This window comes from Ctenocephalides felis, unplaced genomic scaffold, assembly GCF_003426905.1.
Source record: "Ctenocephalides felis isolate EL2017-DRISC unplaced genomic scaffold, ASM342690v1 CF-g0.4_SCAFFOLD_01886, whole genome shotgun sequence".
Classification (NCBI taxonomy): domain Eukaryota; kingdom Metazoa; phylum Arthropoda; class Insecta; order Siphonaptera; family Pulicidae; genus Ctenocephalides; species Ctenocephalides felis.
Window position 1 is genome coordinate 174,912,734 of NW_020538040.1, and position 14,684 is coordinate 174,927,417.

At 31.2% G+C, this 14,684-nt stretch overlaps 1 protein-coding gene across 1 annotated transcript in view; it reads right to left on the minus strand.

Annotated features, from left to right (window-relative positions):
- LOC113376289 (transcription factor collier) overlaps nt 1-14,684 on the minus strand; it is a 107,020-nt gene that overhangs the window by 12,933 nt on the left and 79,403 nt on the right. Inside the window, exon 8 of the mRNA XM_026616194.1 lies at nt 4,509-4,590. Within this exon, the coding sequence (XP_026471979.1) occupies nt 4,509-4,590 (82 nt within the window). The remainder of the gene's footprint in view (nt 1-4,508; nt 4,591-14,684) is intronic.

Consider the following 14,684-nt stretch of genomic DNA (forward strand, 5'->3'; position numbering starts at 1 on the left):
TTTGATGCAAACGGTTGTATGTCGTGTACATAATGTTATTTAAAGACAGACGATTTTTTCTTGAATAATAGAGTTTAAATAGATTTAGGAAAATGATAGATGAATTACAAAAAAAATCGGATGAGCAATTCGTATATAGGGTAGAGCGGGATATACTAGCGAGATGCACAATAAGAAAATAGTACATAATAATTTACAATAAGTTAAAAAAAAAAAACAATTTAACAAGACAAGCTTTAAAGAAAGTCATTCCTACTCTAATGGTAATTTCTTCGGACAAAGTTTTATATGAAAATTATATTCAGTTTAATCTTCACAAAAAATGTGTCAATAAAATATGTATTTCAAACAAAAGCTGTGTTTATTATTTACAATGATTGTATTTAGAGAAACAATGAGTTTGATTATATAAAATTAAATAATAATAACTACCAAATCAAGAGGCCTAAAGTAATGAGAGTTGATACTTTTTTTTGTTTATGTTCAGCATCATGTCCAGATCATATTTTATATTTTTGTTGTTCAACCTATTAATCAAAATCTATCGCATTCAATAATGTAGCTATTATACTATAAAACTTTTTACAAAATTAGAAATAAAATGGTGAATCTTTTTGCACCATGTCGGTCCTTTTTTAGCCAGTTTTTACCCTATGGGGTAAAAAGGTCAAGGTGACAAATATTTAAAACAAAAATCTACGATATGAATTAGCCGGGTGTTTTACTGAACCTAGTAAGATAGTTGTTTTTGTGATATGTATTATTTGTTGTGATATAATTGGTTTGATTTTTACAATATAATTTCTTAAAGTCAAGTTAGATCTTTGTGCCCCGCCCTACTCTATATATGTACATATATTTATAATCATACTGAGACATAAATATAAATAAAATTTTCCTAATAGCTTATAATTAAAACAAGCGAAACAATTAAATTCCAGCGCGAAAACGATATGCATTATTCGCATTTATCCAACCAATTGACATTGCATTACACCGCTTTAGCTCGGCGCGATGACATCGCGCGATAATCATCTCTATTGCATTTCATAATAGAACGCGCGGTCATAAAACCAGAAAACGAAAAAAAGAGCACTCGACCGTGCAAATACTACGGACGAGAGAAAAGGTAAATGCGAATTTTTAACTTCCCGTAGGGTAAATTATAGTAATCGTCCAAAAATCGAAAATGAAAATTTTTACATATCTTTACGTTTCAGAGGTTTCTGAACATTTTAGCATTTATTTATGTATGTTTGTGTGTGTGTGTGTGTGCGTGAGAGAGAGAGAGAAAGAGAGAGAGAGAGAGAGAGAGAGAGTGAGAAAGAAAATTTAAAAATTTTTGTCAACGATTACGAGACACTGATCAACCAATTTGAATGATTCAGAAAACATTTGATTCCTATTGACGGCAAGACGTGCTGATTAGTTTTTAATCTAGGCAGGTCTATCCGTTACGAAGATAAAAGGTATAAAGTGTCGAAAATGGTAAATCGGTTTTAGAGAGAACGGAGCGCCTGATTTTAAAAATTCAAAAAACATTTTACTTGTATTGAAAATGAAGGACTGGTTCAATTTTTGGAGGTTTCGGAGGTGGAGTAAAAGAAGTAAAGACATTTGGTGGTCAAATATAATCATTAGACATACGAACATCAAAATATCAAATATTTTATAGAGATTTGAATAATAGTACAACTTTTGTTCCCATTTCTTTAAGTACACAACTGAAAATAAGATTTTTACTGGCTTTTTGGGAGGAAATCTGAAATCTCTCTCGATAACAAGGTACTTCTGTACAAAACTATCATAGTGCCCATTTGGACTTACGGAATCAAACTAAGGGGTTGCTCTTGTAAATCAAACATAAACATCATTCAAATGTGCTAGAACAAAATTCTGCGTATCCTAACTAATGCGCCTTGGTATATTTCGAACTTTTGCCTACATAAGAGATTTGAAAATCTCTACAGTCAACGAAATGATCAAAATTAGAAGTTCATCTTTCAACAATAAATTAATCCAGCATACAAATCCTACTGTTCAAGCGATTCACAGACCGTTAAGAAGATTGAGCAAGAAATGGCCTTTCGATCTACCAAACACCTAGCCCAATGTCTGCACGCCCCCTGGCTTAGTACGCGGCATACATCATCACGTCTTAGTTCATTTATGTTATTATTTTTGTATTACTGTTTTAATTTTATTTTTATTTCAACTTTTTTTAATTGATATTCAATTTATTGTATTTTTTTTTTTGTACATATTAATTTTGTAAATAAGATATTGAAGTCTCGATTAACAAAAATGAATTATAACAAAAAAAAAAAAATTATGTTTCGTACCAATGTATATCCGTTAGACTGCGACACGGCGCTTATGCGCTTCAATTGCTTTCAAAAGTTCAAAATTTTCAAAAAGATCACAATAATAAAAAAAAATTTTTTTTTAAAGTTTATTTCAAAAATTTCAAAATTCTCGAAGATCTCATTTTTTCAGTTTTCAAAAATTTTCGATTTTTTTTTTTAAATTTTAATCGGTACGGAAAGTTTCAGCAATTAGCTTTAGGGCACGATGCCATGTACCACTTTTTTCTTTTTTCATAGAAACGAAATCGCTACACTGCTACCGGTAAGCGCATGGAAATTATGACGTTGCCTTGTATACACGGCGGTCTTCCGGAGTAGAACGCGGTTCTGAAATTAAGCCGCTAAGGTAATTGTAGCACCTCTGAGATCAGATTAAATCCCCGCCGGCTTTAGTTTAAGTCGCTCTCGTGCCGCTTTCTCTCTCGACAGATCGCCGCCTCGCTTTTCCGTCTCGTCGCTCGTATCTCCTTTTGATGTTTTATGCGTCTTGTGTACTTGTTGATGTTTATATACGTTACGTAAGCTGCGAGCAATTCAGTCATTTGTTTTTATTACGTTTTCAATCTCGTGCGCCCGGCGAGAGGTGCTTCGAAGAAAAGCAGCGCGGAAAAAGGCGATCGTAATTAAAAAATATGATTCCACGTGACTCGTTCGCATTTCTTTTTTGCTTTGTCAGCGATTAATCGTAAATGGATATACGATAGATTCATAAATGGCTTAAACAACTTTAAAAAAACATATTTACGTGTTTATCTGTGAATCCTGGAAGCTAGGGGTTATTTGTAAGTGGGGTAAGTAGTAACAGGCGATTCAATAGGATCTTAAACGATATACGAGCATCGCTGCTGTACGGAGACAGCATACAGGCACGACAAAGATATTTAAAAAAAAAAAAAAAATTTATTAGCCTTGCTTACTCGAGCATTTAGCCACCTACAACATATTTCAACTTCAATACAATATTTCAATTACAATACAATCTTCAGGTTCATACTATTTTCAAAACCATATATATTTCAAGATATTTCTATGATTATCAATAAAAATGTATTAAATTAAAAATTACGCTTCTATTGAACTAGAAATTACAATAAACAACTAGAATTAACTCAATACTATCAATATCAATACTATCACTTCAACTCATACTGATAAATCTTGAAGCAAAGGCAAACACAACACGTCGTCCCTGGACGACATCCGTACACAGGGCACCTCATATGGATGTCATGTGAAAGGGTTAAAATAAATTTTTTGGTCTTGATTGGACATGTAAACAGTCCTGCATAGTTTCTTAAAAGCTACTGCCCATGCAGTGAACAGAAGTGTGCAGGCGCGTCATTTTTGTCAGGCAATATAAAATTCTTATAAAATTTTGGTTTTCATTAGTGTTATAGACTAATTTTAAATTTTATATATTTTATTTTGCTTCAAATTTATTAAATTTTTATAATATATAACAATTTTTGAGATTGCCAAATTTATTAATTAGTAATCTTGATTAATGTAAAAAATCACACAGGGCTGAAACAGAACCTTGGGGCTAGTTGTAGTATCCAAGAATTATACACAGATTCAAGAAGAAAAAAAAAATGGGAGAAATGAATAGTTTGAAAGATATGTGGGCACGTATAAATTCTGTTACAGGAGACACTATATCTTTCATTAGTGTTATGATAATAATTGTAATTTATGTTGATTCACAATATAAATTTATATTACAGTGCTCATTCTATATTTTATTTGTATTAACTACAGTTTGCGCTTATTCATAACAATTATTTAGAAACATGTAAATTTTTCTAAAATTAAGTAAGGAATAAATTTTTCAGATGTATTATTGTCATTTTTTGTTGTTACTACTTGCCACGGTAAATGTTGCAACCTTGCCCCAAGCACAGGATAAATTGTAATACCGCACTTTTTCTAAAAAACTATTAATTATGAAATAATGAACAACAGTTATGGAATTATTTTTACTAGATTCGATAGAGGAATAGTTATAGCATCAATCCGTCTTTATTTCCTACAATGGATTTATTTCCTATCAGTGGATCCCAAGATTACAGCAAGTTCCCAGCTTCCTTATATGAATATGATGTTTTTTACATATTTTATTATTCATGTTTGCTTTATATTTACCTGAAACCTCCGCATGTCCCTTGGATTTCCAGCATTTTTCAGACAATTTTGATTGCACTTAAGGAAGAATTTTAGGAAAAACCTGCAACAAAAATAATAAGTTCATTAAACACAAATTGACAATAGTTCAACAAACCGCTAAGTTATATGAATCCTAATGCCGATAGTCAGGTTATATGAATCTTTAATTAAGTTTATAACTTTGATGGTTACAGATTAGTTTATGTACCTGCGTTTTAACCGATAATAACACTCAAGAGTAAGTGTACTATAACGTCGGTATCAGGATGACTATGATAAGTAGTAAACAGTCATCGGGGAGTTGGTAGATATAACCATACGTCGATACCTTAATTAGTTCCTCTTCGACAGCCACATTGGCTTTAGTATATCTAATGGTTTCCAGAGTATGGAAAATCATATGATGTATCATACCGTTGTCTACACGTAACCCATAAAGTGGCTTCTACGTCGAATATGTATTTCAGTTCCATACGTTATCGACAGTAAATTTGCGAACTTCAAATCAATACATTATTAATTTTATAAGATTCTCAGTATTAGATAGAACATCAACGAAATGAATTATGCAATACTACAAATCATCGGTTTAACACGTTAATTGCCTCGACAACTTTAGAAAAAGGTTCATATGGGTCACGGTAACTTCATTAGATAATTTAGTTAAAATGTATCAAGGAAACTTAATGTATTAAAGAAAAAAATTGTTTATTAAAATTTCTGAAAAAACACTATATTTTATGTCACACATCTCACTGACATGTTATTGACCATATGCAGGAATGTTTTTTTTGTTTTAGTAGAATGTCTGTATGTCAGACATGGCTTATGTACAACTTATTCGCGTCAGATACATATGACTGACATAACAATTAACGTGTCAATATATTATATCATGCATATACGTTAATATATCATGTATATATGAAAATATTGCAAATACTATCATAATTAGGTAAGAAAAGGCATATTCTATTTTTACCATTACCAGCTTTATACTTTAAACTGTTATCTGTGTTAACTAAAATCTGATTTTGTAGATTTTTTACTTACTTGAACACATAAAAAATACTAGTTGTTCAAACAATTGAAAATGCAACTAAGTGGTGCATGGCATATCGTGTCTTAAGGCAAATTGCTGGAACCATCCGTAATTTTAAAAATCTTCATATTTTTGAACTTATTAAATATTGAAACAATTATTGCACTTCTCTATAAAACACCAAAGGCAGGTCTAGTGATTTTGGAGATCCAGACTAACAATCATTTTGGCGATCAATTTTTTTATTATTATTATTTTTTTATTTTAATTACTATCTGTCACACTTAGGACATTCAGTAATTGTTTTGACTTTTCTTCTTACATGAATCTTGAATGGATAGCAACCCAGTAGTTGTCCAGACCAGTTATGACTAATTATCTATACCCGAAGTATTTGCTTACATTTTAGAAGCGATTTTTACTTGAGGAGGCTATATTTGAGATCTATAACTTCAAGTGAAAATTTGACATCAAAATTGCCTGATGTCAGGCTTGGTGGTAGCGGGTATCGAACCAGCGAACCCGGGACTAGTTGGTGCTAGCCCACGTTCTAACCGATATGGCGATCAAAAACGACCATTAGACATATGTTCATCAAGTTTAACTTGACTTCGCAAAGTTTTGATAAATTCTATATTTTGTCAGTCAACAAGTCTTAATTATTGTTTAAAATTGGACGCTCCGTACTCTCAAAAAGTGAATAGCCATTTTTTGCACTTTTTGCCCCGTATCTCCGAAACTACTCGACCTGCTTTTACAAAAAACTAATCAGCACATCTTTTCATCAATAGGAATCGAATGTTTTGTCGAATCTTTTAAATTGGTTGTGTTGTGCCCTCAAAATCGTCGACTTAAATTTGTATTCAAATATACACACCCGCAAATACACATATACATCCATTTTTCTTGTATGCTAAGGGAGCGTCTATTAATCACTTGAGGTTTTAGGGGAAAGGGGGGTTAAAACAAAAAATCACGAATTATCACGTGGGGGAGATAGAGATATAGTAAGATATTACGTGTATTTATTTTTTAATAGATTTTTCTGAAAAAAAAATCTAATATTTTCAAAAAATAAACAAAAATTGTAATGTTTGGTGGGCGGAGGGGGGCGTAATTTTGAATATCACCGTGTATCACCAAGGAGGAGGGAGGGTCCACAAATCCTCAAAAACTTGCTCACGTGTTTAATGGACGCCCCTCTAAAATGTTCTGAAATTGAAGTATATGCAAAAAAGGTTCATTTTCGATGTTGTGCAATTACTATAACTTACCCTATGGAAAGTTAATAATATGTGATTTTTGTAAAAACGTGACTTCTATACGTCATTTGTGGTTACATTCATATCAATTCCTGTCTAATTTAATTTCACATTTCAACTTGAACCAAATAAAGCATTCTTTATCAAATAAGGCACGCTTGTTGTTTGTTTATTTTTCTATAAATTTTTCATTGCCTCCATCTTTTCTCCTAATATTTTCATTCAGTTCGCAAGCACGCGTACGCATATACGTGTGTATCCAAACGCTGTCGATTTCATCTATCATTTATCACTTGCGCGATCCTGGCGTTCCGTCGCCCCTAGAGCGACGCAGCTGACCGGCTGCGCGCTTGTTTGCGAACGCGAACGCTACGAGACGTACCCCTCGTGCTACGCCAGGATTCACCGCACGCGACCAGACACCTGGGGCTGTTAGTAAACCGCTGATCGTATAAAAATATTCATTTGGATTGTAAACAAATGCGGTTAAGATTTGTTTTAAATTATGAAACCGATATTTGTGTAGTTCTGGTACACAGATGTTCTATTACAAGGGAGAATTTTTGAATGAATTTTTTTTATTTTTTTTATTTTTGCGTGATTACTTTTAATCTAGTGCTGTTTCAACCCATAGTAGGTCATTTTAACGTTGGAGTGTTACTGAGATTTCATAGGAACATAATTGCTATTTTTTCTTTACCTATCTTTTGATTAACTCTTTGGGGACGGCTGTCCACCTGAGTGGTCAAACATATTCTGTGAGGGCACAGGCCATTTTATAAACAATGACTCAGTTTGCATCGAAAAGTTGAATAAATTACATATAGCAGTGATAAACAGTGTTGTATTTTAAAAATAATTTTAAATTATTTTAGTAGTATTTTTAGCCCTTTTCTTTTCTATATAGTCTTTTTTTAATATTTAAAACGACCGAGCGCTTTTAAATATGGCAAAACGACTGGTAAATTTTGTGAATTAAGCAGTAGTGAAAATGAGTTTCAAATAGACATTCATACAGACAAATTTTACGAAATTACTATTCGCACCGAAGATAGTGATGAATGTGATGATGATATTATCCAACCAACAAAAAAAAGAAGCTCGACAAATTAAATGAAGAGTGGAAAGACATTAGCGAATGTGCCGATTCTCCTTCAATAATCGAGTTTGACATACATCAACAAGCACCCCGACTACAAATACCAAGCAATATAAGACATCCAATAGATTATTTTACTTTATATTTTATAAATGAATTATTAGACAATAAATAGAAAAAATAAACCATTATGGCAGCAAAATAATGACCAAATATACTGACTAATCAGTGGCATATTCTAAATTTTGAAAAAGAAAGGGATTGTATTGTCTGTTCTGACAGAAAAGCACAAGGATGACGGCGGCGAACAACATTTTATTGTAAAACATGTCAAAATCAACCAATGCATTTTGGAAATTGTTCTGAACGTCACCATTCTTTATAAAATGATCAAAAATAAATTAATATTAAAAATGTATGTCCTTCAATGACCATAAATTTTTCAAACGAATCCATAAAATACACAATGAAATCAAGTTTACAGCCGGTAAAGTAGATTGTTTTGAGATTGGTGTCGTCCCGAAAGTGTTAAAATGGATACCACCAACACATCAGTAACACAATATGACTGACATGGCCCTAAAATAAAACTTTTTTAATTTAATATTTCATTACTTGTTCCAATAAAGGTTCGAAAGTTATGTATAAATAATTATTGATAATTAATAATACAAAAGAAAAAAAAAATCAAAAAAATAACATTGTGATTAAGTAATTAAAAATAATCAATTTAATAAGACATTTTATCATTTGCTCCAATAAATTACGAAACTTATGTATAAATAATTATGAAAATTAATAATACAACAAAAAAAAATGTACGTTAGATATTCTATTGAATCTATCTCCATTGATATTTCGTTAACTGAAATAACAGGATCACAATATGACTGACATACACAACCGTCTGCGTACAATTCCATTTCGTGAAATCTACGACGTATATTCTCCGCATGTAAAGCGGGTGCTGAGTATATATGCAGCGGCGTCAAATGCAAATATTTGATTTATACAATGTAATATATTATTCCAGCACTTAATTCTCAATATCTCACGAACTTCATTACTGTCAAGCGCGTCTACGAATGAACTTCTCAAATGCAATCCTAACATGGAATGCTAATTCCGCTTTCTACACAAATCGGTTGAAATGACACGAATCTCGGAATATCGAATTAGCATACGCAAATTATTACCTTTACTACACAACGGTATTTTTTATACAGATATATATATATATATATATATATATATATATATCTTATATATAAAAATGGAGCTCTCTTTCAAATGTCCGAATAAAACTCGAAAACGGCTGAATCGATTTGGCCAGTCTTAGTCTTGAAAAATTCGTGCCAATCCAGAGAATGTCCAAAAGGTGAGAAATTATTTCAAATCCGCGTAGAAACTTTACATTTATAATTTGAAAATTTTTGTAGAAGCGTAATTTAAATAGAACAATGGACGGTGGCAATTTCGTGAAATGTCAAACGCTTTTGACAGATGACGTTCAATTACGTTTAATAGGATGTTTTACGCAAATATTATTTATTTGTGATAAATTTGTAGTAAGTAGTTTTGTTTGTAGTTTTATTTATATACAAAAACGTTAGTAAACGGGCCCCAAGTGTTACTAGAGACTCAAAATATAAACTTTTTTGATATGTTAATATGAAAATGCATTTTTGGCATATTTTTCTCAAACACGGTGCTCTGAAAGATCTTATTTGTATAATTATATGCTCATTGGTATTTATAAAACATTTTCTAGGTTATATTATTTTTTATTTATGTTATTTAAATTCAGACCCTAAATTTGGTATCGATCAAATGGACCTTTTGTCGAATAACATTTTTCCAGTTATAATTTCCCAGAATTTATCGCAGAATAGATAGTAATATATGAAGGTCCGGGGTTAAAAAGGCCAACCACCGATTTGTCTCGCCCTGCTCTACATATATACTTTATATTAAATTTACTTTTTTTCACCGAATGTTACTTGAAACTTTTCAAAAAGCAGGTAAAAAAAGAAATACTTTTTTGAATTTTAAATATTTATTTTCTATCTTTCCTCGCAAAAATTTGAAAATTTTGTATAAACTCAGTAGTATTATTTACAATTATACACAAAATCCGGAATCCAAAAACAATATGAAACACTTGAAACGTAATCAATTAGTAGAAAGACCAAAAAAGAATTGGATGGTTTATACTGTTTCCTATAGAAAGTGTATAAATCTTCCAGTTTGATTGTCTTGACAAAATATAGATAAACCAATGGGGTTTATTGTTTTTATAATACTTCATTGTCTATATCATTCAAACAACACATCCTTATACACTTAAAGTATTAATATTTTTGATTCTCTAGAAATAGTCTAGAATATACCTTATTTAGCAAAAACAACGTTTGCCGGGTCAGCTAGTATATATATATATATATATATGTCCCTTGCCTGTTTTCTTTAAAAATTTGACATCTTGGTGTACCAGTTTAACAATTAGAAGAAATACTGACAATATGAATAAAGACAACAGTGATCGGCCTCATTTAAAAATTGGCTAGTTTTAATAACTTTTCCGCGACTATATAATACGATGGAAGCTATAATAATAATCATGTCAGATGTTGAGCGTCATTGTCACAGTTTTGTCGGAGTAATCAGTTCAACGTATCTTCAAAAGTTTATTTAGAGGGTGTTTTTCTCGTGTCGTTTTTCGTGACCTATTTAATGTTATTTATTATTTCTATTACAACTATTAAACTTATAACAGCACTAGGGATTGTATTCAATTTTGTTGCAATTATCAGGATAAAATGATATAGTACTATTTTGTAAGAACTAAAGGGTAGCTCATTCAAGACCAATAAAAATAAAATTGAAACCTGTCAAAGGTGAATGGTTTCTAACTTCTACTCTTAGTACTTCTAAAAACAGACCAAAAGCTCCACCAATAAAAAGAAAAGATTTGCAATTATTGCAAAATGTTCTTTTCACGTTCTACCCGAAAATGGCTGTTTATCATTTATGATTTCTTTCTTTAGGGCTCAGGCTTTATTTGCTGATGTTCCAATGAAGACCAAACAATTTATTTGTGAATTGCATCTCAAAATCGTAAAAATTACCATCTCATTCTGTTATTAACTTACATTTCATTTTGTTCCTACCATATGGACAGAATAGATTTTGTAATTAGTTACATTTTTCTTTAACAAATGTAATAGTTACATGAAAGACTACATTGCTGGTAGCCAAATATGAATAGAAACGATTAAATTAATAAATATAATTAAAAAACAAAACACTTCGTCATTTTGTACGTACTTTCCATACTGTAGTAAGCTTGTTTAATCAACTGTTGTACGTTATTTTTATGGCTTTTTTATTATCAAGTAATGTTTCGTATTATTTATACTCAATTAATCCATTAAAAGTGCTGCATTTACTTGCTGTAAGATATTATTATTTTGTTTTTCGTACATAATATTTAATCCCAGTACAGCCACGCCTTTACCAATTTCTATGTTATTCATACTTTTATCTGCTCATATCAAAATTCAATCATTCAATTTCTGATGTAATACGGGAAAGTCTTATAGCCGGTATATAAAGACCGCTGAGTTTCGATTTAATATCGATAAATATTTATCTGAATTTCGACGTGCGAATATATATAAACCAGTAGGCATTAACTCTGACATATTTTATACGATAGATATCGCGGTGTAAGAGGGTCGTATCACCGACATCGGGCTTCGGACGTGGAGCTAATCAGCATTCGGCCTTCTATAAATCGTTTCGGTGTATTCACGGGCCAAAGACAAACGAGCCGGTCACTCTTTCTGGCCGCAAGATAAACCGCGCGACCGTGCTACGTAGAGCAAACCGTAGCGTTCAAATGCTACGCTGTGTAAGGAACACAGGTAAAGGATAAAACTTGGCAAAAAAATTTTTACTTATTCGAAAAATTATTTAGAAGTTTCATTGTGTAAAAAAAGCTTTTTTTGTTATTGGAAACGAAATATTTACTCGAGTCAATGGAGCGTTTTGGGTTTGAATTTTTTTTACTGTTCTCCAATTTGAATGAAATTCCGGAATTAGGTTCATCTCGCTCTGAATTTCAAAAGTGGAAAGAATTTAGACTCCGCCGGGGGGATGACAACCTTTTTCAGCGGTGTAATTTTATTTATTTTTTCAAAATAACGTCGGACATCGATAGAAGAACTGATTATAAGAAAAAAAAAATATGTCTTTCAAAAAAAAGTTACTGACTACTAAAAATTCATTTATTTTTGGCGTTTTTCATCGTTCTTTGCAAATAACTCCAAAAATATACATGTTAACGAAAATCATAAAATGGACAAAATTATATCAATTAAAATCTTAATATATCGGTGTTTTATAATATATTCTAGGAACAATATTGAGTTAGTTAACAATATTAAGAAATGAATAAATTAAAAATTGAAAAACTTTTTTGACTTCTAATACAGAAATACTCGGAACGAATCCTGGTCATGTACTGTATGTTCGTATATGAAAAAGAACTGATGGAAATTCAAATAAATTAATATCAAAGTGAAAAATCGTGATTAAAATATAAAATTAAAAAATATCAATTGACAAATGTACTAGTTCACAAAGCCAAAATTAATAAAATACATTTTTTGTTGGTTAACTTAAGGGTGTATTCTGTTCTAAAACCAAAAATTTTACGCGATTTTTGAAAGGCTCTTAAAAAATGCAAAAAATACTTTTACTATATTTTTTATAAGCTATTAACAAATGTTTCGAGAATTTAAAAAAGTAAATAAAAAATAAATATAGTCAAAAAGTTTGAATTCTAGGTGATACATTTGGAGGTCTATTTTCACGAAATAGCTACTGCCTAAAAGAAAAAAAATTTACAACTTTCTGTTATAACAATTTGGGGATGAAGGTAGTTCATATTGAAGAGAAATATAAAAAAGATTCTGTACAAATTTTAAGCAAATTGGTCGAATGGAAGTTGAGGAATCGTGGGTATCGTCGTAGCAAAAAAGACAGTTTCGAGAAAAACGCGTTTAAAGTTTTGCAAAGGATGTGCTCAAACAGCTACATGCTCGAAAATAATTTAAATTTTGAAAAATCCTTTTGTACATATATTCTTGAATAGTTCAGTTTTGAAAATATTTAAATACCAAAGAATTTTTTTCAATTCTAGACCATAATGCCCGCTTAAACGCATCCTGATATTACGATAGATATTATTCGGTAAATTCAACCGCTGGCTTTCCTGCGTAAAATTTGACAGAACGATCTTGTCGATGAAACTAATGCAAGCAATATAAAAAATAATAAATAAGAAACTGGAGCGATGTAATTGTAATTGTAAAATATTGTCTCACAATGCCTTAGAAAGTATGAAGCAAATTTTGGTTCAAAGGTTCAACTGTGTAGCAAAGCTTTAAAAAGCACATACAAAGTTTTGAAAATGCTCGAAAACGATTTTTTTTCTATTTTAACCCTTTCCACTCGCTAATTCCGAGAGCGAGGGTTAATATTACAACATGAAATTTCCAATATATTCTTGAAAATGTGAGAACAAGTAGTTGTCTCTTCTATTCTTCAATATTCTAGCTACTTAATTATGAGTTGTTCGCTGGCATTATATTTATACTTTATCTTTATATAGCTTCACTTTCTAGCAATTTCCACAATAAACTTATAAATTTATATTTAAATTAGAGATATTGTGAATTATTATACAATTTTATTCTACAAATTTAAATATTGTATTTGCAGCTTGAATTAATTCCCAATTTTACTGTTTATTTGGAGTGTATTATTCCACACGTTCGGACAAAGTTTAGCGCGGATAAGTGGCCATGTAGGGTTCGAAAATCAGAAAAGTTTGAACGGGCAGAGTTGTGAAAACAATCGGGCACGGAAAAGTAAAAATATATTATACCGGTACAGCGCGATTCCTCCCTCGTCGCGAAATATTACTCTACGTAGATAGTTGTATGGCGAGTACGCTGTATATAATATCAATCAAATAAATGTCAGTTCTAATAAAATAATTGATATTGATCATGTCCTTAATGTGATTATTTTCCACTACATAACCAGAAACCAGTGAATTCATCTAGGTACTAATTTAACGCCGTTTTCGAGTTTGACTGCTTATGGATCGGTTTTGGTTAATCATATAATATTATGGTCGTGTTCGCACCTTGAACTTTTTTTGTGGAATAGGAGATACAGCATTATATATTTACGAATCTTTCAAACTGTCTTATAGAGAAGGCGTTCTAAAACTGTTATATGCAGAATATTATAGTTACTTATTCATGAACCACGATCAATACAAATAAATACTATTTCGGGCTCCTCAAGGTACAAAACGGGAACTCACAAGGAAATTCTATGGAATATAATAAATCGAAGGAATTGAGATTCTTGTGAATATATGAGTGAGGTATTTCAAGTACACGTGCTATAGAAGCAGTCCACTTATTATAACGAGGCCAATTCTCGGATAAATTCAAAATATTATTACAATGCTATATTACGGGTCTATCTTTGTATGAATTGGTAGTAACGAATTGTCAAAAAGTTACGTGTTTGCTGTGCGATCAGGCGTTTTACACATAGAACCTTTTTTTTTTTTTTTTTTTTTTTTAAACTCAGTTTTATTTAGCAATCAGAAATACATAAAGATTCCTATGAGCTAAAATGACAATATTTAAGAGCGATGCCTAAGAAGA